General features: G+C 36.8%; 3 protein-coding genes across 5 annotated transcripts; 2 read left to right on the plus strand and 1 right to left on the minus strand.

The window, feature by feature from the left end:
• Nucleotides 1–9930: 9930 nt before the first annotated feature.
• THA1 (threonine aldolase 1) lies at nt 9931–12542 on the plus strand. 3 transcript variants are annotated; one of them, XM_079080379.1, is made up of 11 exons: nt 9931–10047; nt 10270–10356; nt 10621–11065; nt 11145–11256; nt 11336–11386; nt 11503–11574; nt 11682–11814; nt 11903–11961; nt 12038–12138; nt 12242–12308; nt 12392–12542. In XM_079080379.1, the coding sequence occupies exons 3-11, from the start codon at nt 10623–10625 to the stop codon at nt 12425–12427; spliced, it is 1074 nt and encodes a 357-aa protein (XP_078936505.1). In that variant the 5' UTR covers nt 9931–10047; nt 10270–10356; nt 10621–10622; the 3' UTR covers nt 12428–12542. The 3 variants fall into 3 exon arrangements, with proteins under 3 accessions (XP_078936505.1, XP_078936507.1, XP_078936506.1); XM_079080380.1 differs by having other exon boundaries at nt 9998–10108; XM_079080381.1 differs by lacking the exon at nt 10270–10356 and having other exon boundaries at nt 9967–10047.
• Nucleotides 12543–15598: 3056 nt separating this feature from the next.
• Nucleotides 15599–16156, plus strand: LOC145158468 (uncharacterized). The gene has a single exon (XM_079077360.1). The coding sequence runs from the start codon at nt 15599–15601 to the stop codon at nt 16154–16156; it is 558 nt and encodes a 185-aa protein (XP_078933486.1).
• Nucleotides 16157–17373: 1217 nt separating this feature from the next.
• On the minus strand, nt 17374–21574 carry LOC145160986 (Class II aaRS and biotin synthetases superfamily protein). The gene is made up of 7 exons (XM_079080382.1): nt 21315–21574; nt 19247–20595; nt 18967–19146; nt 18622–18876; nt 18406–18540; nt 17903–18322; nt 17374–17820 (listed from the first exon to the last, which is right to left on the minus strand). The coding sequence occupies exons 2-7, from the start codon at nt 20591–20593 to the stop codon at nt 17518–17520; spliced, it is 2640 nt and encodes an 879-aa protein (XP_078936508.1). The 5' UTR covers nt 20594–20595; nt 21315–21574; the 3' UTR covers nt 17374–17517.
• Nucleotides 21575–24770: the final 3196 nt, after the last annotated feature.

Raw genomic sequence — 24770 nt, forward strand, 5'->3', positions numbered from 1 at the left:
TTAGGCCCCGCCTGTCTCTGGGCCTCGCCCGCCATTCACATACATACGATCAAATAACATACATGAACATTCCCAAACCATATCCTGATCTAAGGCCTCGCCTAACTTGGGCCCCGCCCCTGGTCTGCTACTGAAGTAGTGGAACCCCGTCCACACTCCTACTAGTAGTGAGATACGGGCCCTCGCCCACACTCACATCCTTCCTATCACGGGCCTCGCCCCTGCTCTGCTAACATCGAGATATGGAACCCCATCCATACTCAGCTAGTGATGAGATACGGGACCTCGCCCACACTCACTTCCCTACCAGGCACATACAAGTATCACGAAGACAACAAGTATAATCTGACGCACTACATAAGAATCTTCCTCGGGTATACCCCGACATCGAACCGCGGCCCGGAAACATACTATTATCTAACGCACTTCGGGCTTACCCCGACATCGGACCCTCGGTCCAGATCCTATCATACCGACACATGCAAGAATCATAAAGACCTCTAGCATCCCAACATTCCTCAGGCCTCGCCCAACATCGGGTCGTAACCCGGAACATATATCAATAAGTGCCTAGGGCTAACCCCTGGGTCTTCCTTCTACACATAAGCATAAACATGAACATGAACATAATGGGCCGGCATTGTGGCCGTAGACCCATCCACACAGCGAGGAGACTCACCTCGCACTGCTGAAAACTCGTTGAACACTTCTGACTGCTAACTGGCAACTTCTGAACCGCTGACCCTTCGGCTTCCCGAACTATCAATACCCAAAATAACGTTTAGACCACAATACACCAAAAGTCAAACTTGGTCAAAGTCAACGGTCAAATTCAACATCCAGTTGACCTGACTCGCCAAGTTGGTCTACCCACTCGTCGAGTCCATACTCCTCCAATCCCAAAACAACCCCGACTCTACTCGTCGAGCCTTGCAAGAACTCGACGGGTTCTCCTTCAACCATGTTACTGGGACCATCTTCAACCGAATCGTCGAGTTCATTATCCACATATGAATGTCTCTAGTCTGTGACTCGCTGAGTTGTATGAACAACTCGTCGAATCCATCTTCATAACTAAGAAGATTGCCTTAGACTCGTCGAGTTCTTCCTTGAACTCGTCGAGTACGATGAACTTCATAACCATTATGGACCCAGACTGGTTGAATCCTTTACCAACTCCACTCACTGATCCAAATCATAAACATAAGGGTTTGGGTTTGCGACCCGACTCGCCGAGTCCACCTTGCGACATTCCTATTCTGTCGATTACAGTCCATTCTAACACCTTCAACCCATAGATCTGGACTTCTAATGCCAACATTACATGTAAAGTTGCTAACTTTACGTGCATGCAAGGTGCTATGGAGCTAAAACTCTTAATCCAAGCTAAAATGAAGGTCTAGGGCATGAAATGGAGCCATAGCTGGATAAAGCTACCCACTCAGAGTTCCTCAAGCTCAGAAATGCCCAGATCTGAAGTCCTTTTTGTCCTCAAAGGCTCAATACTCAGATTGGCCTTTGAAATGGCCCAAAAGGGGAAAATACAAGCTAGAAAGGGAATCTAGATGATTAACAGCCAAGGTATAAGCTTTATACCTTCAAATGATCTGCAATGCTACCCCAACTCTAGATCTATAGCTTCTTCTTGCACCACCAAGGTCCTTCTTCCTTCTCCAAGCTTCAATTCACTCTCAAGGCAAGAACTAGCTCAACAATGGAGTTGGGTGGCTAGGGTTTCGAGTTCTGGACTAGTGAGGCTGCAAATGAAACCCTAGGAAGGAGAATAGGATGCTTAAATAGGGTACCAAGTCCCGAAATTAGGGTTTCCAAACCCAGACCAGACTCGCCGAGTCCACTTGCCGACTCGCCAAGTCGGTCACTTAATCCGCGACACGGAACACGCTCTGACTCGTCGAGTTCCTCCTTAGACTCGACGAGTTGACCCCTTTGACTTACGGTTTTTCTTTCCTTTCCGGGTCTTCTGGATTCTGGGTGTTACACTTTTAGGCCTGTTTTGTGGATGTAACACAAAACATAAACAATAACCTAACACAAACCTGGTATGAAAATAAACGGGTTGATACGACATGACACATTAAGTAAACAGGTTGGGATATGGTCAAACTCTTTCAACTCGTTTAATGTTTCACTCTGACACGACACAACACATTTGACAAGTCTAAAAAATAGTCTTGCTTTCAAATATGCCACTTTAACAACTAAATCATATATCAATGTAATGCTAACACTCTTTCAAAATTAAAAATAACTACTAGGGTTGTAAACGAACCGAACGAACACGAACGAGGGCTTGTTGATGTTCGTTCGTTTAAGTTAGTCAAGCAAACGAACGAACACGAACGGATTAACGAACAAAACTTCTTGTTCATGTTCGTTCGTTTAACAAATTACATTGTTCATGTTTGTTCGTTTTACAAATTACATTGTTCATATTCGTTCATTTATGTTAGTGAACATCCTAAATGAGCATAAACGAACGAAGATAAACAAACATAATTGAACATATATCAACATAAACGTACATATAATACAATAATGTAATCAAACACAATTGAACACATATGAACATAAAAGGAACTTAAATGAACAAACATAAACGAATGTTCACGAACATAATTGAAAGAACGAGACCATTGTTCACGTTCGTTCGTTTAACTAAACGAATGAGAAATTGTGTTCATGTTCGTTCATTTATCAAATAAACGAATTTCCCGCCAAACGGTTCACTAACAGTTCGTTGAACGTTCGGTTCGTTTAAAACCATAATCACTAGTCATTAAAATCGTTGCATTTTTTTTTCATATCATAATTAGACAATTAATTTAAAAAAACACATATTACACAAACCTTCTTCAACCATTAACCATTTTCATCAATTTGTTTTTAAAAATTAACCTCATCTTTGCAAAATGCTTAATAAAGCATCCTAATTCAGTTTCTCCTTTTCAAAAGTATCTAATATATATAAAAATAATGAGTTCTTAGATAATAATATTTAGTTGGTGAGATAAGTATATTACAATATGCGAAATTAAAAAGATAATTATTCCCTACCTGTCTTTTATTTCAAAAATCTAAAAAATGATAAAATAATTATGTAATTACAAAAAGATATGGCATTTTAAATATACTATATGACCAGTTTCAGGATGTTTCTTATTTCGGGATTGTGGACCGTAATTTGATCATGTAAAAGCCTTAGGCTTTAATGGAATAAAGTTTAGACCTTATTGGATGTTGATAATGTTGGCTAAATGATCAAAGTCCTTGATTTGTGTTTTGGAGCCAAAACACAAATCAAGAGTCATAAAGTTTCCAACTTTATGACTTTGTATGTCCATTAAGTGCTTAAAACACAAAATCTCAACATCTTAATGCATTAAGACCTTCTATAGCATGCATGGAGTGAAACTAACTATGAAGACCACATTTTTATGAGTTAAGACCCCCTATAAGGTCTGAAAGGATGATTTATTTGATCAAGAACATGCCATGCTCAATAATCACCATATTTGGGACCAAAAAGTGCCCTAAAGGAAGAAATGGCTAGATCTACAAGATGGAGTGATCAAGTTGTGAACTTTATACCTCATGGAGGTTGCTAACAAGAAGATAATCTCAGATCCAAGATGTTTCCAAGCTCCAAGCTCTTCTCACCACCTTCTTCTTCTTCAAGAACACTACCAAAGTACACCAATGGGGTCAAAATGCGCACTTCTCACTTAGGGTTTGCTTGGGGTCGATTTTCACAGAGGGAGGTTGGTGAGGGAATGAGAAATGAGAGATAATAATGTTTATATATGGACCAAACCCTAAAAATTTAGGTTTTCATTTTCTCTACGTACGCCCCCACATACGAGGTGTACGCTCAGCGTACTACGCCTAGCGTATACAACGTACCCCCATCGTACTAATCCTGGTGAGAATTACCATTTTGCCACTATGGACCATTCTTGCAATCCTTTCAAACCCAAGAGCTAAAATGGAAAATTATTCAAACATACGATTGAAATTGAAATTACATGGACATCGGGATGTTACAAATGGTGCCATGCCAGATGATAATTCTTTCCCATTTGTTCTTAAAGTTTGTTCAGATTATCACAAGGTATGGGAAGGACAAGGGGTTCATGGGTTGGTTTACAAAATGGGTTTTGATTCTGATGTATTTGGGAACACCCTTCTGAGATTTTATGATGAATGTAGTGGCGTAAATGACGCAGACAAAGTGTTCGATAAAACGTCTGAGAGATACGTATGGGTTGTTTGTTTTTTTTTAAAAACCACTTCTAACAACTTCTGATTGCATCACGCAGAACATGCGCAACACTTGGCATTTCGAAGCTATTTGTTTTTTAAAAGACTTTTGACTTAAAAACTATTGTGTGTGTGTTGCATGACGCAACATTGGACCCTCATCTTCAAACCACTTCCCACCTCACTTAATTTATATTATTCAACATATATTTCTTTTATTTTTTTCAACAATATGTTTGTTATTTTAATAATGTTATTAATGATATTATAAACAATTCAAGTATACTTTACATAATTTCAAAACAGTTTGGTAAATTTCATATAAGTATTTTTTTGTGGTACATTGTTTATAACAAAATATTAATAAATTATAAAGTTAATCACTAAAATTACCAAATCTATAAAAGTTAACCGAAGAAATAATCATACTCTTGGAAAATTTAATAAAAGGAACGTGTTGTTCGCTAAATTAACAATTTATTTTATTGTTATTTAGTAATTATTATGTTTAATTATTTTATATAAACGTCTTTAAAAATCGTATCATCACAATGATTTTTATATTTGATTTGCATATGACTAAAACTAAATAAACTTTTTATTTAAAATTATTTTTAACTATTGTATGATTAATTTCAGTAGTCTGCAGACGTTAAAAAACATACAGACTGCTTATTGCAGTTTGCAGACGTTTGGTCCACATTTTCTGTTGCAAAGGGTTGCAGATGTGGTCCATAGAATACAAACATTTTAGCTTCGAAAAAACAAACATCGTAGTGTCATCGAACACATTTATCGCAATATGGTCCATCAAGTTTTCTTACAATAAAGCAAGGTTGTAAAAATCGTTCGACGGTAGTTCGACGGTCGACTGGTGTTAAGGGATTAATCGGTCTTGGCGGGGATTAATCGGGGACCATAGATTATTAATAAAATATTAAAATTAATTAAATATTAATATATCTTAAGAAAAACAAGTACTTCAAAATTAGAACATAAGAAAAATTGTAATTTGGAAATTTGGAAATACGAAAATATGAACATTTTGGTATAATATTCGAAATTTTGAAAATTTGAAAATTTTGGAGTAAAAAAAAAGTTGGTTTTTTGAATTTATTTTAAATTTATTTTAATTTTTTTTATTTTTTTCGACTTTTTTGACTTTTGTTGACCGATTAATCCCGCCAAGGCCGATTAATCCCGCCAAACTCGATTAATCCTAAATTTCCGATTAATGCCCTAATCCTCGACGGTTGGAGAACGTCAAGCGATTAATCCACGATTAATCGCCGATTAATCCCGATTTCTGCAACCATGCAATAAAGAAATTGCCTTGTTTATGGATATGAGATCTCAACCACTCTCTTCTAGGGTTAGCCCAAATGTTGCAACCATTGTCAAACTTGTTACATGTATGTGGATGGAGGATGAAAGATGTATGAAGGGTTGATAGTGTTAGAGGTGGGATTGAAGGTGATTTCGGGTGACTAATTTTGTGTAGATAAATGGTTGTGGTTGATGGTTGGTTCAAGGTTTTATAACAGTGGGTTGGTATAAAGAAAATAAGGATGGTTTGTGGTGGTTGGAATGGAGGTATAAGGGTGATGGAGAAGGGTTCCGATGTGTGTGTGTGTGTGTGTGTGAAAGAAAGAGAAATGGAGGATGATTAAATGAGTTGGCATAGGGGTAACTTCATTTTGTTAAAAGCATGGTTGCAGAAATCGGGATTAATCGGCGATTAATCATGGATTAATCGCTTGGCGTTCTCCAACCATCGAGGATTAGGGCATTAATCGGAAATTTAGGATTAATCGGGTTTGGCGGGATTAATCGGTCAACAAAAGTCAAAAAAAGTCGAAAAAAATAAAAAAAAAAGTCAAAAAATGTCAAAAAAAAATAAAAAATTCAAAAAATCAACTTTTTTTTACTCCAAAAATTTCAAATTTTCAAATAATATACCAAAATGTTCATATTTTCGTATTTTCTAATTAAAAAATTATAAAAAATTCTTATTATATATTTGATTAGTAATCTATGGTCTCCGATTAATCACCGCCAAGACCGATTAATCTCTTAACACCAATCGACCGTCGAACGATATTTACAACCTTGGTTAAAAGTGACCATTTAGATCCGACAAAATCCATTTTATGACCTTGTAAAACAACAAAAACAATTTAGGGGCTAATTAGACCAATCTGAAAACATTGTAGGGGGTAACTTGTAAAAACTACTTTACGTTAGCATTTCAACAAGTTTATAAAGATTTTTTGTTGAATGATATATTGGCATAAGGGGTAACTTCGTTTTGGTTAATTTATTCTTAGTAACAATTAATATACCGATAAATGATATATTGTGAAGAATTTTCAAAAAATCTTTATAAACTTGTTGAAATGCTAACATAAAGTAGTTTTTTAAAAAAATAATCTATAAGCTAAATTTTAACTTGTAAAATTATATAAAACATAAAACTAAAAACTAAAACTGATCATTTAAAAAAAAAATTCAAAAACATTTTGAGTTTAAATCTTTTGTTTGTATTTTTTTTCAGGAAAAAAAAATAATGAAAAAACAAAAATCGGGAAACTTATAAAAGTTTGTTGCCAAAAGGCCCAAAACACGTTCTAGAAATCTCCCCAGTGTCATTTGCAATCTAAAAAAATAATAATAATAATAACAAGAAAATAAGGTGCTGTTTATTTTTTCTGAGTCAAAATGTCTGTAGTCTGCGGACCACATCTGTAGACCTCTGCAGCAGAAGAGGTGGACCAAACGTCTGCAGTCTGAAAAAAAAAGATTGTTTGTGTTTTTAACATCTGATGGCTATTAAAATAAACTGAAATCTAAATAAACTGGTTTTTTTAAACTTCAAAATGATTTTTTAATATTTTTATGACTTTGTTATAAATAATTAAGGAATCTAGATCAACTTTTATATATTATTGTATAAAAAATAAAAATAAAAATGGTATGAATTAACGTATATATTTGATAAAAACCAACAACTTTGGTTGTAAAGTTATAACTAAACATTATAATTAGTGATCAAAGAATTTGATACATAAATGGATGGAAATAAACTTCGATTTTTTCAATTAAATCCATTAAAACCGTACCATAAATATTTTTTTTGAGAAATTAACGATACTATATTAAATAATATTTTACAAAATTTGGCAAAAAAAATATAAGAATATATTATGATTTTTTTTCATATTTATATAAACAACTTCAACGATTATTATTCTAATAAATCTTTATTTATAAATTTGTCAAAAATTTCATGTTGTATCGTTTAACATTTTTTTTTAAGTTTTGTAATTTTTTTTTTCAAATTGTTTATCATTAATAAAGTTGGAAAAAAATTAAATTAAAAAAAAACTTAAAAAAAATGAAGATATATATGTTTTTTTAGGCTAGAAGATGTCTGAAGATGTTAGAAGACTCTGGTCCACATCTGCGCCAAGAAGAGAGCGCGCAGACATTTTTAGGTCTGCAGTCTTCAAAAAAACAAACAATCTGCGAAGGCTAATGTCAGTGCGTGGTCTGCGCGGCGCAGACAGAAGAGGCCACGCAGATCTGCAGACAAAAAATAAACACTACCTAAGAGATGCATGTTGATGCCCATACCATCGGATTAAATGGCCATTTGGTCACAAAGAATTAAAAGATAACTCTGAAACAGATTCTTACTTGATAATCGAAAAGTTGTTTAACAAAGGAAACAAAATATTTATAAGGAGGTTAAGATAAACTTCATTTCTTAACCTCTAGGAGATCAGAATTGACTAGGCTCAAAAAGGATTTCGAATGCTCAAAAAAATCACAGATCACGACAAATTATGAGTTTTCTTAATCGGCTAATTTTCATACGAATTTCGTCCAATTACAAGTTGTTGGATACTTGGATCTCTTTGGCAGATTTATTATTGATGTCATCATACTTCAATTCTTATTGTTAACGAGATAATTTAATCATGCATCAACACTTGTACCGCATAAATCACATATTAAATGCCATACACATTGAATCACAATGACCAATAAAAAATTCTCTTATTATGAATTATAAAATATGAAAAAACTATTAATAGAGTTTTTCCAAATTTCAAAGGTAATTTTTTTCAAATAACATGTTAATTGACAAGTTGTTGGCTTGAGCTTTTTTTAACAATAGTTTTATACAAATTAGAAATGGACAATTACGTAAGGGGTCATAAATAAGCAAATTGAAAAACTTGTTGTCTTAAAAAAACAAATAAGTTTTTTTTTTTAATAAAAAAACACCAATAAAAAACTCTCCTATTATAAATCCTTTTAAAAAAAATTAAATATCACTCTATATTTTGTTTCTATTTATATTTCTATTTATATAAAACAATGATACGATCAAATCTACTAATTTTTTTCTAATATTCTTTCTTGATTTTGAAAGTTGCCATAATCTAATAAATATAACGATTAATAATAACTAGAAAAGATTATCCGGCGTGGTCGGGGTCGGAAGGTATTGCTTTGTAAAGTAAAGTAGCATGTTGATTGCATTTTGTCCGTTAATGTGAGGGTAATTTGGTCTTTTCAGGTAGTAGGGACTGAATTTGTCACCATGGGTAAACCATATGGACCATTTATGTAATTTTGGCGGTGGTGGTGGTGGTGGTGGTAGTGATGGCAGATGGTGGGTGGGTTTATGGTATTGGGTGGGTATTTTCTAATAAATAAAACATTAATTTAAAACCAAAAAGAGAATGTTAAATCTGGTAAACCACATGGACCAATCGTGTAATTTTGTCTAACAATAATAATAATAATAATGAGGGACAATTTCTGCCAAAAGACTAAATACTAATAATCATCCCTAATAAATAAATAACTTTTTGTCACTTGTCAACTTTTTATGCATTTGGACACATGTAATTTTGTAGTTAATTCTTACAAATTAATTTACACTTGTCATTTTGTGGTAATTTTTGATTTTTTTCTTAATTAACTATCTAATTTTTAGGTTATAAAAAGTAATTAATGTGTCATTAATTTGTTTCCTTATATTTTCAAATTTTAATATGTTTCCTTCAATATATATAATTCAAAATTGACATATTTCTTTTAAAGTACATTGTCATTTTAGGCAAAATGATATGTATAAAAAAAATAATCAAACTTTGTTGCATTTTATTGACAAACTAAAAAAAATGTTATATGGTCAAAATATAATTATTTTTCTGTAGTTTGTTTTATTAATATAAATTGAATTATTTATTTATTCATCATTTTGTTTGTATATATATTTTGAAATTTTATTTCAAAAAATATTTAATGTTTACACTTTGATATTTAATGTTTTCTTTAAAAAAATATTTAAAGCTTATATCTTCATATATAATTTTTTTTAATCAACTCGTGTAATACACGGGTTTCACACCTAGTATGTAATAAAAGGCGAGGGTTATGAAAAATTCAAACCAAAGTGAAAGGGTTGTTTGTGAACAAAAGCATAAAGATGAAGGGTCAATGTTGTAAGTTGGAGCACTACAAAAAAATGTGTCGCTCTTAAAACTTTTCATAACTTTAATATATATATGATAATAATAAAATAAAATAAAATAAAGAGTAGAGTAATTGGAATTTTACAACTACCCAACTAAGACCTCAAAGTTTGCATGCATGTGTTGTGTGTATATATATACACATGATGTGGCCATCGAATAGCTTGCCAACTACAGAGCTTTCTCGTGAACCTTCTGATCAACTTTTTGATTTTGACGGGTACGTGATGCAATTCCACTAACCAGTTTTGGAGTCTTTCGATCCAGCAGCTTGTGCTGATGTAATTTGTTTTGGTCTCTTTAATTCGTTGTTTTCGACTTTTGTTTATTTTGAGAATCTACTTGATGTTTTCGTGTTTGATTTTGCTTCAATCAATCAATTCCCTGTTTTTTTGAATATTCATTTGAATTCCTGTTTCAATCACTTAAATTGTTTTTGTAGATTCTCTTTCTGCTACTTGTCATTTCTCTGTTCCGGATCAATTTCGCTCCAAATCGAAGATATTCAGGGGGAAGAATTTTGATCAAGGCATGCCTACACTCCACTGTTTAACTGGGCTTCTGTGTTTCCTGTTAATTGTTTCAAAACTGGGTTTAATTCGGTGAATCTTTGTTTGAAACATTCCAGCGTCAGATGCCTCGAAATTTATTGTTGATTTTTTTACTTGAACAGTCTTTCAGTCCTGATAACTAGGATCATTCCCGAAAATTAGGGACAGCATATTTCGTTCTGTACTGTGATAATTTGTTTATTAATTAAATTTATTGAAATCTTACGGTATTTTTCCGGCAGCCATGGTGACCAGAACGATAGATCTCCGGTCCGACACGGTGACGAAACCCACCGAAACAATGAGATTGGCTATGGCGAAGGCGGAGGTGGATGATGATGTTTTGATTTACGACCCGACGGCCCGTCACCTCGAGACAGAAATGGCCCGAATTACAGGCAAAGAGGCCGCACTCTTTGTTCCTTCGGGGACCATGGGCAACCTTATAAGTGTTCTCGTTCATTGTGAGATCAGAGGAAGTGAAGTAATCCTTGGCAACAATTCCCACATCCACATATACGAAAATGGTGGAATTTCAACCATCGGGGGTGTTCATCCGAGACCTGTAAAGAATAACGAAGATGGCACTATGGATATCAATCTCATCGAGTCTGCAATCCGAAACCCTGACTTTGAGATTTGTTACCCGAAAACTAGGCTCATTTGCCTTGAGAATTCCCATGCTAAGTATGAATTTCCGTTTCCTTTTTCTAATGCTCTATAGGTGTATGACAAAATGCCTAACAGAGACTGCTCGATGATGCAGCTCTGGTGGGAGAGTTCTTTCTGTAGACTACACAGACCAGGTTGGGGAGCTTGCCAAAAAACATAACCTAAAGCTTCATATAGATGGTGCTCGTATCTTTAATGCATCTGTTGTGAGTTAAAGAAACCTTTTTCAAATTTCAACCTTCTTCCTCATCTTCCATCCATTCATATTCAAGATTTTTTTTTCAGGCTCTTGGTGTCCCTGTTCATAGGCTTGTACAAGCTGCCGATTCTGTTTCAGTATGGCCTCACTTCCAATATCCAAAACCTTTTTTCTTATGATCATTATTATAAAATGGAAACAAGAATCATGTTATAGTTTTTAAAAATTGAATTCATAATTTATTGTGTTTCAGGTATGCTTGTCGAAGGGGCTTGGTGCACCAGTTGGAAGTGTTATTGTTGGGACAAAGAGCTTCATTGACAGGGTATATAATATATATAGTATATCTTGTTATAGTTCTTGAAAGTTGACAATTTTTTGTTAATAGTTTCTTTGTTTTGAGTTAAAAGCTTCAATCTTTTATTGATATAGGCAAGGATTTTGCGAAAAACTTTGGGTGGGGGAATGAGACAGGTGGGAATCCTATGTGCTGCTGCTCTTGTTGCTTTACAAGAAAACGTTGGAAAGCTTGGAAATGATCACAAGAATGCCAAGACTTTAGCTGGTAATACTCCACTTCTTAAAGGGTTTTTATGTAAATATATTTTCTCTTTGGTTAAATTCTTAACACCCAAATCATGTTTTTTTTGTAGAGGGATTAAATAAAATCAAGGGACTCAAAGCGGATGTAGCTTCTGTGGAGACAAATATTGTAAGTATATCAATTGGTCACTTTTTTTTTTATTCCATTAAAGCCCATGATAAGATATTAATTTGGTTTTGAGCAGGTTTATTTTGAAATATTAGAGGGTTCAAATATTACAGCATTGAAGTTAGGCAAAATTCTGGAGGAACATGGTATACTTTTGATGCCGGATAGCTCATCCAGGTGCTATATTTTTATTTTAAAAAAAAAAAAGTGGTTCATAAATCATGAAATAGAATTGTAAGTCCATACATGTGGATTCTGATAATGAAATGATATTCTGTAGGGTAAGGATTGTGATTCACCACCAAGTTTCTGCAAGTGATGTGCAGTATACGTTGTCATGCATAAAGGTACAACATGTCACTGCATACACTTATATTTTTTGTTCTTCTATCTACTACATTGTGGTAAATAAGTAAATAACTGGTTTCAGCAAGCTATGACTGGAGTTGAAAATGGTGGCAATTAAGGCAGATGTTAAAACATTGTGAAGATCATTTCCATTTCGATTTAAAGTTGTACATGTGTTTGGATTTATGTTTGCAGTTACTCTCCTTCCTATCGATGGTTTCTTTATAACTAAATCTTTTTTTTTTTTTTTTGCTTTGACCAAAATACATATGATCAAATATTATGAACCATCAAATTAAGATCTTACCATGGGCATTAAAGGTAAAAAAAAACATTAAAAAATCAGTTAACATCGAATTCATCTCAGAGCTTGCACAATTCACAATACATTGTTACCAAGTTAACTTATAATGAATTAAACTTAACCATAGTAGAATGACAAGATGAGATACAATGAATTTGGAGTTGATTGGAGAAACAAAAGAGGGGCCACATTTAACTTTGTGAAATTCAATGGACTAGGAATTAAATGACATTAGTGTATGAAAAATGGAAAGTTGATGTGACAATCCATTACATTATGTATTGCCTTGTCATTAATTTGGGATGTACAATTATGGATGTTGTGATGCAACGGAATCAATCTTGGAAGATGTTTTACGCTAACCATGGACGTACAACCAGTCTTGTTTTCACACAAAATCCACTAAATAATCACAAAACAGTTCTTAGTATACAACTAAATGTGAGGGAAACATCGAGGCAAAAACAATCCACACACAAGATCAGAGTATAAACATTTGTACTGCAATTTCATATACAACTATACAAGTGATGATATTTTTTTTACAAAATTAACTGTATTATATGCTATCGAAAGAATTACATATTTCAATAGTTGAACATAGGGTTGCTTGTCAATCAAACCCTATCCACAGTGATCATTTTTAATTAGATTATGACGATGTAATCATACAATAAAAAAAATTACGCAGATAAAAAAAGGTTTAGAAATAAACAAAACGGGCTCACACACAAATACTCAAAACCAAAACACAAAATCAAGACAAAGATTTAAACTACGAATAGAGTAATCTACATGTTTGGTCCCTGATTCTTTAAAAAATATAACACATTTAGTCCAAAGGCTCGTTTGTTGCAAAGATGGTCCTCAAGTTAAACTATATTATCAATGTTAATCCCTCCATCTTCACTTTGTTTGCCACATGTCGTTAGGATCCCCTTATGTGCAAGTCACATAAGGGTATTTACATCAGCCCCCTCCCTCTCTACTTCTCATCTGCTTCTTAAAGAAGAACGAGAAGTGGATTTTAATCTCATTCTTTAAGCTTCATTAAAATAAGTCTTCTAATTTGGAAATCACATTTTTGTGCATGTGGTCGATTTGATGTGATACAAACATCTTGGATATGGATATCCAACAACCATGGACGAAGATTCTACTCATGCTCTCAAGTGGTAATGGTTAAGGGCTTAAGGTTTGTTAGTTTCTTGAATGTAAGGTACTGAATGTTAATTTTTTGGCTAGTTTGATACATCTATGTGTTCAAGGGAAATGGATTTCATCCAAGGAATGCTTCATTCCATGAATTTTTTGGAAGCTAAAAGCAACTTTCTTGTTGCACAAATTGAAAAATGAATCGTTTGCATAGTTGTTCTTTAACTGTTCGTGATGGTTAAAGTTTATAAAACAAGAATGCAAAACAAAATAATTAAAATAACTCTTTGATTAATCGGAAACTAACTCAAAACCGATGTTTTACAATCTGTTCTCATAATCATAAACTTAATTATGGACATGTATATATAGTCTAACATACCAACTTGTATTAGACTAGGAAACTTATAACCAACTTGTCATAAACTAGACTTGCCATAAATTAGATTGCTTGGACCCAAGACTTAGGATTCCAACAATGATAACTAAGATGACTTAGTGGGTCTACATCATGGTTTTGGTTTGGTAAAGTTGTATAAAAATAAATCAGTCTTTGTTTTGATGGTCATGGTTTTTGGTTTAGATCGTACTTTGAATAATGATTTTTGTATGGGAATGTAATATACGTGTTTTTAAGTAAAAAAAAAGAATAATATTTATGGGTATGGACTGTTTTGTTTCCAAATTTTGTAGTTTGATGATTGTCGAAGTTTATGGAATTTAGTATTGAGAATGAACTTTTTGTATATATTGATAATGAGAGATGTACATGTATTTATACAGAGAAGAAACAGAGATTGCCTAAGATATCTCCACACAATAAGGAAACAATATATACACGTGAATATATAAGCTAAAGACTAGGACTACAGGACTCATTCTCTTGACCGAGTATATTGTTGTTTGTTGTTTATTACCCCCCGACAAGCTCAAGTGGAGGTGAAACTTGAAGCTTGGATCTTGGATCTGATTGTAGCAATGCGTTCTTTGGCCAAAGGTTTAGTGAATATGTCTGCTAGCTGGTCAATAGAAGAGACTCGACAGACTTGAAGATTGCCACTATCTACCTGTTCTCGAACAAAATGGAAGTCCAGAGCTATGTGTTTGGATCTGGAGCTGATTACAGGATTTTTGCACATGAAGGAAGCACCTACGTTATCACAGAGAATGGTAGGGGGCTTAGGGAGAGTGGCATGAAGATCACAGAGGAGATGTTGGATCCATAGTAATTATGTTGCAGTATATGCCAAAGCCCTATATTATGCCTCTGTACTTGATCTAGCTACAACCCGTTGCTTGAGAGAAGTCCAACTGATTAAGTTCGAGCCATGGAAAACAACAAATCCATATTGTGATCTACTATCATCTTTGTCAGACATCCATCCGGAATCAGAATAAGCTAATAATGAGGGTGCCTTGTTAGGGTGGAAGTGTAGACCATGATGTAGAGTTCCATTGAGATACCTTAAGATGCGTTTGACAGCTTGCCAGTGAAGAACAGTGGGTGCGTGCATGAACTGGCAAACCCGGTTAACAACAAAGGCGATGTTGGGACGAGTTATGGTTGCATATTGAAGTGACCCGACAATTTGTCTGTATAATTTAGGTTCAAGAAAAGGATCACCATGAAGTTGAAGTGTTGCACCTGCTGCTGCTCCTCTACCAAATCCAGAATTCGTTGCTTGGAAGAAAATAGATCGCTTCGTCCTCCTCTGGCTGAAGTCTACCCTATCTGATCGCTCTCTTGCAACTGTAGCTAGGTCAACATCATCCCAAATCGCCTGGCAAACTCTCGAACGTACCTTCCAGGCTCGTACTCGTGCCCAAAAAATGGCAATGACGATTCAATTGCAGACACTTTCGAAAGGGTCTCTCACCATGATCGACTACATTGAACGGAAGAGACAAATTGCAGACTCGTTGGCTGAAAATCTCACTCTTGTACCTGATGATGATCTAATTGGATATATTCTCAATGGTCTCGATTCATCCTACAGCTCGTTTATCTCTGCGTTCCTCGTGCATTCCGACACCACCTCTGTCGATGACCTAGTTGGATTACTCCTCCGGGAAGAAGCCAAAATTGATCAAGAATTGGCTCGACAGGCGCTCACACAGCTACCAACACCATCTGTGCCCGACACATCCTCTTCGTTCCCCTTGGCCAACCAAGTTTCTCGCAATCAACGCCCTAACAACACTCGCCAAGGCAACACCTCCTACAAAAAATTAGATGACCCCAACTATCGTGGGTCTGATAACCAACGACGTCGCCCTCACTGCCAATTGTGTAATAAGTCGGGGCATGAAGCAATAAATTGTTGGCAACAAGATAATCAAACCGACTACCCGTCGCGCTGTCCACCGCCACATGAATATATAAGCTAAAGACTAGGACTACAGGACTCATTCTCTTGACTGAGTATATTGTTGTTTGTTGTTTATTAAAGATGGATTAAAGTACATACGCACATATCCTGATCTGTTTGCCATCTTCCCACCTGCACTTGATCCTAATTTCTTCTTTAGAATCTCATTAGAAGATTTAAGACTCTCACCTTTGCAACTCGTAGCATTGTGACATTTAAAAATTACATTTAGAACATGTCATAGTTTATAATTGTTTTGATAAACTTGCTATTTTAAACCATTGTTCGACTTAAAACCTCATCTTGTATTGTCTCTCTTCTTTTAGGGTCTTCCAACGTGCTTGTTATAACGAGGTGCCACTAATGTGGTTGGACAATCACTTTCAGGCCATATGCTACGATCTTTATTTGATTCTTTCTTGAATAAGTATATTTCACTCCATATTCGTAGCAAGCAACACTTATGAACCCGAATTTCTGTAACCCCAACTTCTTTACACTCCACCACATCCCAATTAACTAAAAAAAAAAAAAGCTTGTTGTGCAAGGTAACCCTGTCAACTCCCACCTCCTACATGAGCATCATGTCATTTTACTAACACACAACCCATTTGTCATCCTAAGGATCACTTGCCTGATACTTGGAATTCCCACAGTACACCACTTTGTAATGATTAGCTTGGGTTTTGATGTTCTCAAATTTTTATTTTTTTTGTTGATTTTGGTGTCAAAGGGCCTTTGGAGTTGCCAATTACCTTTGCACATTCATCATGTGTTCCATAATTATTGTATTCCAAACAAGTGCATGATAGGTTTGTCTCTTCCATCCACATGTTTTTTGTTAAACACTTTACACGTGTTGTTTAAAATTTATAAGTACATCACAACGTGCTCTACATATAAAATGTGAATTTGCCCATGATGGAATTTATTTTAACCAATTATATGGGGTAATGCATGTTGTCGCACACTTACACAACACAAAGTAACAATTTCTCTATTGTTAGGATTACACCCTATTATAAAACGGACAATACATAAAGAGTAAGCTATCTTTTTTGTTCTTCTATCTACTACCTGGTTTGCCTATGACTGGAGTAGCAGAAGAACATGGTGGCAATTTCAATTTCAAAATAAATGCAACACTTAAATAGGCACAATTATTAAAAAAAAAAAAAAAAAAAAAAAAAAAAAAAAAAAAAGAGAGAGAGAGAGAGAGAGAGAGAGAGAGAGAGGGAAAAAAGTCGACCACTTGTCAAAGATATAAACCCAAATGTATCAAAAATATTGGCATTACAAGTAAAACTATAACAGGCATGACACTTCCAAGTTGCTGAATCAAATAGTAAACAAAAATAACTTCATTTCCTTTTTCACAGTTTACCTGGTGTTCATAAGTCTGATGAGTTCATCCACAAAATCAGTCATAGCAACTTCTTGCTCTATATTCGCCTCTTTATTCTTAATCTTAACAATCCCTTCTTTAATTTCTCTTTCACCAACAATCACCATCCATGGAATCCCAAACTCTTTAGCTCGATCAAAATGCTTATTAAGCCTCTTATTCGCCATAAACTCTGCATTCACTTTCGCATCCCAACACATCTGAACCAGTTTAGATGCTAAGCCCACATCATCCCCCAACACACTCACCAACACTTGTGTCTCACTCGCTCGAATCACCTACAAAAAACAATCAATCAACTCTCTTTCTCTCACAGAATATAAATATAAAGAAATGACACCCGATTTTTTTTTTTTTTACCTGATTTTCAACTTTTTGCTGTTCTTCCATTATTGTGAAGACACGTTCTATTCCCAAACTAACACCAATTGCAGCCACACGTTTTGTACCAAACATGCCTATAAGATTATCATAACGCCCACCTGCAGCAATTGAGCCAACTTGTGTTGCACCCTTGAAAACCGCTTCATATATAACTCCAGTGTAGTAATCCAAGCCTCTTGCTAAACTCAAATCAAGAACCACTTTGTCTACACATCTTTTGTCCAAACATTCGAATAATTTCTCCAAGTCTTTCAATGCTTGATTTGAAGCCTCGTTTTTCAGAAACACGCTTTCTTCTTTTTTCAGTTCTGATAGTAGTGTCAAAGGGTGGCCTTTCAGACACACGTATTTACCAATTTTCTCCACTGTATCCACATCTAACCCTTTCTCTTCAATCTAATAACAGAAAAAGTTAAGGTCAACCAATGTTTGCACATAAACACTAACTAGAAAGTAGAAAGATTCAGCATAATACCAACCATTTCCTTTCTAATTTGGTCAAATGATTGTTTGTCTAATTTGTCAATACTTGAACAAATGGTTCGCACTTTGTGAGATGGAACCCCACATATTTCCAGCATTCCATCCAGTAGCTTACGATGGTTCAACTTCACCTGTGCACACAGAAGGAAATGGGCAAAATGGGAAAAGAATCTTTATGTGAACGTGATGATTTGAACATGTAAAAAACTTACCTCATAATCACCGATGTTTAGCTCGTCTAGTAGTTCAACCAAGATTCTGACAACCTCAAAGTCAGCTGCTATTGTGTCATCACCAGCAATGTCAAAATCACATTGATAGAATTCACGGTATCTTCCTTTAGATGGGTTGTCTCTTCTGTAGACCTTTGCCATTTGGTACCTTCTGAAAGATGTCAGACCATTCATGGCAACATATCTAGCAAATGGAACTGTTAGGTCATACCGAAGGGAACAAATCTCTCCACCCTAAAAATCAAACAAAATGCCTATCAATCTTCAATGCACATGTTTTTGTTTTTCCTTCAAAAATTACCTAATAAAGGATGCATATCTCACCTGGTCAGCTAAATCATAAATCAACTTTGAATCCTCACCATACTTTCCTGTAAGAGTTTCTCTCAATTCAAATACAGGGGTATCAAGTGCCATAGCACCATGCCTCTTGAAAACATTGCCAATGATTGTGAAGGCTTTCTCTCTTACAGCCATTTGTTCTTTTGCAAAATCACGAGTTCCCTACAAAGTTGAAGTATATATATTAAGAAGCAAATGTGAAATGTGCAATGTCTTATCAAATACTATAAACATAAGAACTAAATGTGCATGGTGTTATTACCTTGGCGAGTTTGGGAAGCCTTCTGCTGTCATTGCTGTCAACAACTTCTTTCACTTTATTTAGTAGACTTTTAAAGTTGGGATCTTTCAAGTCCAGGAAGGAGAGGAAACCTTGTGCCACTTTCTCTACAAGAGATGAAGTATCAAATACCTTGATTTGTAATCTATCTTTTATAAACTGCATCAAAACAGATGTGCCTTTTCCCATAACCTTCTTTTTCTTGTCCTTCTTTTTATCCGGTTTCACATTTCCTCCATCAACACCCTCTTGACCTTTTACACTCCTCTCTCCATTCTCCATCAGCTCACTCCCCTCCAATGATATAAAAGAAACCGTTGCTTCCCAAGAAAGAATCTTTCTCACAGCTTCAAACAAAACATAAATTTCATGCAATGATTCGATGTAGTTCTTTTTCATCTTTTTTGTTACAGAAGACATAACGGAGGCTTCCAATATGTCAAGACCAGGACATCCAGCATTGAAACTCTTAACCAAATCAGGAAATATGTTGTCTTTTACCAAAGTGTTTGCTCGAAGCCAACTACTCTCACCAAGACTCTTGATAGCAAATGCCAGAGATGAAAAGAGTGTGGTCAAATCCTCACTGATACTTCCATTTGCTAACAGAGTAGAATTCAGTGCAATCCGAGTTGATTGATGAACTGATTTGCTGAGAGACCTCAAACGACCATGAATAATGGGAATGTTATCAACTTGATCACACTGCAGAGTACCACGAAACTTTGATCCGTTAAGCAAAACCTTCAAATCACTAGCAACAGAAGCCATATCTTTATCAGAAGAGCCATCACCAGAGTCTGTGAATAAATTTAAGGCAGTTGAAGTGTCAGCCTTCAAGGCCTCACAAGACAAGGCTGCAACAGCATCTGCAACTATGGTTAATGAGGAGGCTGTGTAGTCCAGGAGAGCACAGATGCCATTAACAGTAATATTTGGCCAGCAACCTCTTAACATTTCAATGTTGGCATGCTTATCGAAATCCAGATCAAGTGTGAGGGTTTTAGTATCATTGCTCAAGATATCTGATAGCTGAAAAACAGCAGAGGATGAGGGGGATCCACTAAGCAAGTGTTTGTACAGGAGTAGCAGAATGGAAGCTCTGGCTTCCTCAGGGGTTAGAAAATCAGGGACAGATAGTTGAAGCTTGGAGGGGACTGATGCTGAATTCGGTTTATGATTGGAAGGAGATGAAGAGAGCCTTGCAAGAGCAGAAGGATCAATCTGGAGGAGTTGAGGTGGAGAAGCAGTGGAGAATTCAAAGACAGAATCTGAAGAGAGGGTTGAGCCTTTTCCACCTAGCGTCAGCACTCGTCTCTCACCTGCCATATCTGCACAAAACCAGATTTGCAAAGAATGTGTGTTGAGTATTATTATCCTAAATCAGATCAAAGTATTATCATCATTAAAACATGGTGAATGCCGTCTGTTTCTGTAAAACATAGTAAAGGAAATCTGAGTTAAATATCTAATCCTATTTAGCAATGCAGATAGTCAACATAGATAGATAGTATAACTGAGCAATTAAACACCAAAATACCTAAAATTACAGTTCTTACCCGTGAATGTATCTATAAAAATCAAAATGGAAGAACAATTCATTCAAAATCAGTCATCTAACTTAGATCAAATTTACTAATTTAGGACAATAAAAATCAAATATTAGATAAACAGAAGAAATGCTCATTACTCATCACTCATCGGCTCAATCTAGACAAAACATTAGCAAATTTCTGGAAAAGAGAACATTTAATAGTGTGTGAAATCCTAATTAGTTGATTCCCAAAGTCCAACAACAAGCAAATGGAGGAACAATTCATATTACTCATCAATCAGCTCATTCTAGACAAACATTAGCAAATTTCTGCAAAAATTCATTTAACTGTGTGTGAAATCATAATTACTTGCATACCAAATTCCAACAACAAGCAAATTCAATACTCAAGTCTCAATACTCAATAGATTGGCTGCTGATTTCCAGCAGAATTAGAAAAGAGAGAAAACAGAAACGAAGACAAGAAAGAACAGCCGAAGTCGAACAGGAGAATACCTGATTTTCTTCTGTGAACAAGAAAGAACAGCAGAACAGCCGGTGGACAGCGGTGCTGCGGTGGTGACTGGCAGGCGTCCGACTAGCGAACGATTGAACGAAGATGGGGGATTGATAGCTCTAGGTTCTTGTAGGTAATGGGATGGGAAGGAAGATGGCAGTGATGACGGTGTTGAGTGTGCGTCAGGGCTGCAGTGACGGTATGTCTAGGCCGACGGGAATGGGGGGGGTTTGCGAGAAAGAAAAAGCGAGGGTTGGGGGTTGGCGTTTGTATTATTTTTAGGGTTTTGTATTTATTTTATATTTTTGTTTACACCAAATTGTATAATATTAAATAAAGTTTGTTAACCAAAAAAAAAAAAAAAAAAAAAGACAAACAGGAGTAATCATACTTTTTTCAAAGGACTAATAAGATAAAACTTCTAAAATTGAAAAAAGTTTTAATATATATATTTTTTTTATTATTGTTATGGCCACAACTTTCTTGTAGAATTATCATTCTAATCTATTTAACGAGTTTCATGGTTAAGTTTTTTTTTTTTTTTATAAAATAACCGGAGGGTCCCACTAAGACACATTGACCGGAAGGTCTCGTAGGGTTATAGCCTCGAGTGGCTAATTATATGTGCGTGGTATTATGGCGAACTCACTAAGCATTTGTGCTTACCGTGTTATGTGTTATGTGTTTCAGGTACCTCAGAGGATTGCGGGAAGGCACCGGTGTGATTGTACACACACCCTTGACATGGAGCCATGTTTGTGGATCATGGATTTGAATAATTGTTTTGAAAACTTGTTGATTGATTTTGAGAATTAATGATGAAACATATGTTTTATGTGTATTAAAAATGAAAATTTTGGGTTGAAAATTTACGATGTTACAAGTTGGTATCAGAGTCTTGGTTTGAGGGATTCGGATACACCTTCGGGCATATCTGGACTCATACTGAGGATTTGAGAAAAGTTTTCAAAAAGAAACAATTTTTCTAAAAAGAGTAAAAGATTTCCAGAAAAGCGGAGAGGAACAGTGTGTACAATCAGCCAGCGTCCGAACGGTGATTTCCCAAAATACCCTTACTTTATGTGTTACGAGCTGTTATGAGATATGTTATGCATGCTAGAGAGTAGGCTAGGTATTTCATAATTTAGGACTAGAGTGGCCTGATTTGTGATGCCTTAGCCTAGGGGTTTGCTATCTGAGATTTGCTTGAGTGCAAATAAGGAGCAGGAATGAGTTCAAGATAGATCTTCTATGATAGTAGTCGATGTATGACGAGATATAGAGTAATTGTGAGCTAGGATCCTAGGAGGAGGACTTGGGATGAACCCAGATACGGTGTGGAAGGTAGTATTGGGTCCGTACTATTGGAAACACCGGATCAGTGAGCAGCCCAAGTAAGAATCCTTAGGGTACTAGAGGACAAATAGGAGCGAGTGATCGAGTGTGAGTAATCTTGGTCGAGTTTCTAATTATTTATGTTGTGTTTCAGAAACATCATGGTGGGTACGCGCCACAACCCAGGAGGTAGTGGTATCAGCGGTACCAGTGATGAGGAGATTCGTAGGTTGATTCACGAGGAGGTGGTCGCAGCCATTCGAGCTGAGATACCAGAGATGTTTGGGTCTATCAAGACCACGTTGATTGAGACATTTGATGAGTGATATGCTGCTCTTACCGAGGCTGCTGTTGCTGCAGCCACTGCAGCCGTCGCTGCTGCCAGGCCACAGGGAGGTGACTCGTTGCTGTACCGGGAGTTCAGCAACACGAAGCCACCAGAGTTTGGCGGGACTCGGGATCCGATAGATGCGATGAGATGGATCTCTGACATTGAGGGATGCTTCTACACATGTTCTTGTCCAGAGCATCTGAGGGTACGGTTCGCGCTGAACCAGCTTCCCTTGGGAGCGAAGGACTGGTGGAAGTTTGTGACAGCTGACTTTACTACTGCAGAGCTTACCGTAGTGACTTGGGAGAGGTTCACCGCTATGTTTCGAGACGAGTACGTTCCCCCGGTGGAGAGGGAACGGTTGGACCGGGAGTTATTGTCCCTCAAGCAGGGGACTGAGTCTGTGACTGTGATCACCCGGATGTTTCATGAGAGGGCGTTGTTTTGCCCTGAGCACATGTCTACTGAGCAGGCACGTATGAGCCGATATCTGAGCATTCTGAGGAGAGACATTCGTGAGTTCGTGGCGAACTCGACATACCGAACATTTGCCGAGCTCCAGGCAAATGCTCGGAAGAGGGAGATTGAGCTGGAGACTCAGGCAGGGAGGAGGTGGAGTCTCAGAGGAGGAATAGGCGGCCGACACAGTCTCAGCCGACAGCCAAGCGGTAAAAGCCCGCTGATTCGAGATCTGGAGGCCAGAAGGGCCGCACTTGTGGGAAGTGCGGCAAGGGACATGAGGGGATCTGTCGAGCAGGCGCTTGCTACAAATGTGACAAGGAGGGGCATATAGCCAAGGATTGCCCCAAGGAGGTCATGGTCTGTTTTCACTGCAACCAGACTGGCCATAGGAAGGCCGAGTGCCCGCAGTTGATTCAGGGATCTGCGCCTTCTGCTACTCGAGCTACCGAGAGTCGGTCGATGAAGGCCGAGGCACCGAAGGCTCGAGGTAGAGCTTTCCAGTTGACAGCGGAGAAGGTCAGTGCAACACCCGATGTTGTGGCTGGTATGTGATCTCTTGCTTATTCTATTATTGAGATATGTTATGCTTATATTGTGATATGCGTAGGTACTTTTCTTGTGAATTCTATGCCTGCTTTGGTGTTATTTGACTCGGGTGCGAGTCGATCTTTCATATCCCTAGCATTTAGTCGTCACATTAGTATCCGACGTGAGGCGTTGAGTCGACCTTTGAGAGTCTCCATAGCTGATGAGCATGTTATTTTTGCGACTGATGTGATCCGGGGATGTGTGCTTGAGATTTTTGGAGTCGATTTTCCGATATATTTGATACCTATTACGATGGGGGATGTCTGTGTCATTGTGGGCATGGACTGGTTGAGTCGATTTGGAGCAGTGATCGACTGCGAGCGTCAGTTGGTGGTCATACGAGCCCTAGTGGGGGAGTGCTTACAGTATATGGTGAGGGTACCCGATCAGGGTCGGCATTTTGTTCGGCCGCCAGGGCGAGACAGAGTCTACAGCAGGGTTGCAGTGGTTTTATAGCGTATGTGATGGATACACGAGTTGCTGCTGGGAGACCGAGTTCTATCGCTGATGTTCCGATAGTGAGTGAGTTTCCAGATTTTTTCCTCGAGGAGTTGCCGAGTGTGCCTCCCGATAGGCAGGTGGAGTTCCGTATTGATTTGGTTCCGGGGGCGGCGCCTTTCGCTAAGGCACCCTACCGCCTTGCGCCGCCACAGATGCAGGAGTTGTCCTCACAGCTCCAAGAGTTGTTGGGGAAGGGTTTTATTCGGCCGAGTAGCTCGCCGTAGGGAGCACCGATCCT

Source organism: Lactuca virosa, chromosome 2, assembly GCF_052849685.1.
Source record: "Lactuca virosa cultivar CGN04683 chromosome 2, Lactuca_virosa_CGN04683_v6, whole genome shotgun sequence".
Lineage (NCBI taxonomy): Eukaryota > Viridiplantae > Streptophyta > Magnoliopsida > Asterales > Asteraceae > Lactuca > Lactuca virosa.

Coding starts and splice junctions, on each gene's coding strand:
- LOC145158468 (XM_079077360.1), top strand. CDS start 15,599: ATGGCAATGACGATTCAATTGCAGACACTTTCGAAAGGGTCTCTCACC.
- THA1 (XM_079080379.1), top strand. CDS start 10,623: ATGGTGACCAGAACGATAGATCTCCGGTCCGACACGGTGACGAAACCC. Junction 11,815..11,902: donor GAATGCCAAGACTTTAGCTG/GTAATACTCCAC, acceptor TTTTTTTTGTAG/AGGGATTAAATAAAATCAAG. Junction 12,139..12,241: donor ATGCCGGATAGCTCATCCAG/GTGCTATATTTT, acceptor GATATTCTGTAG/GGTAAGGATTGTGATTCACC.
- LOC145160986 (XM_079080382.1), bottom strand. CDS start 20,593: ATGGCAGGTGAGAGACGAGTGCTGACGCTAGGTGGAAAAGGCTCAACC. Junction 18,877..18,966: donor TTTATGATTTAGCTGACCAG/GTGAGATATGCA, acceptor TTTGATTTTTAG/GGTGGAGAGATTTGTTCCCT. Junction 17,821..17,902: donor AGCAAAAAGTTGAAAATCAG/GTAAAAAAAAAA, acceptor TGTTTTTTGTAG/GTGATTCGAGCGAGTGAGAC.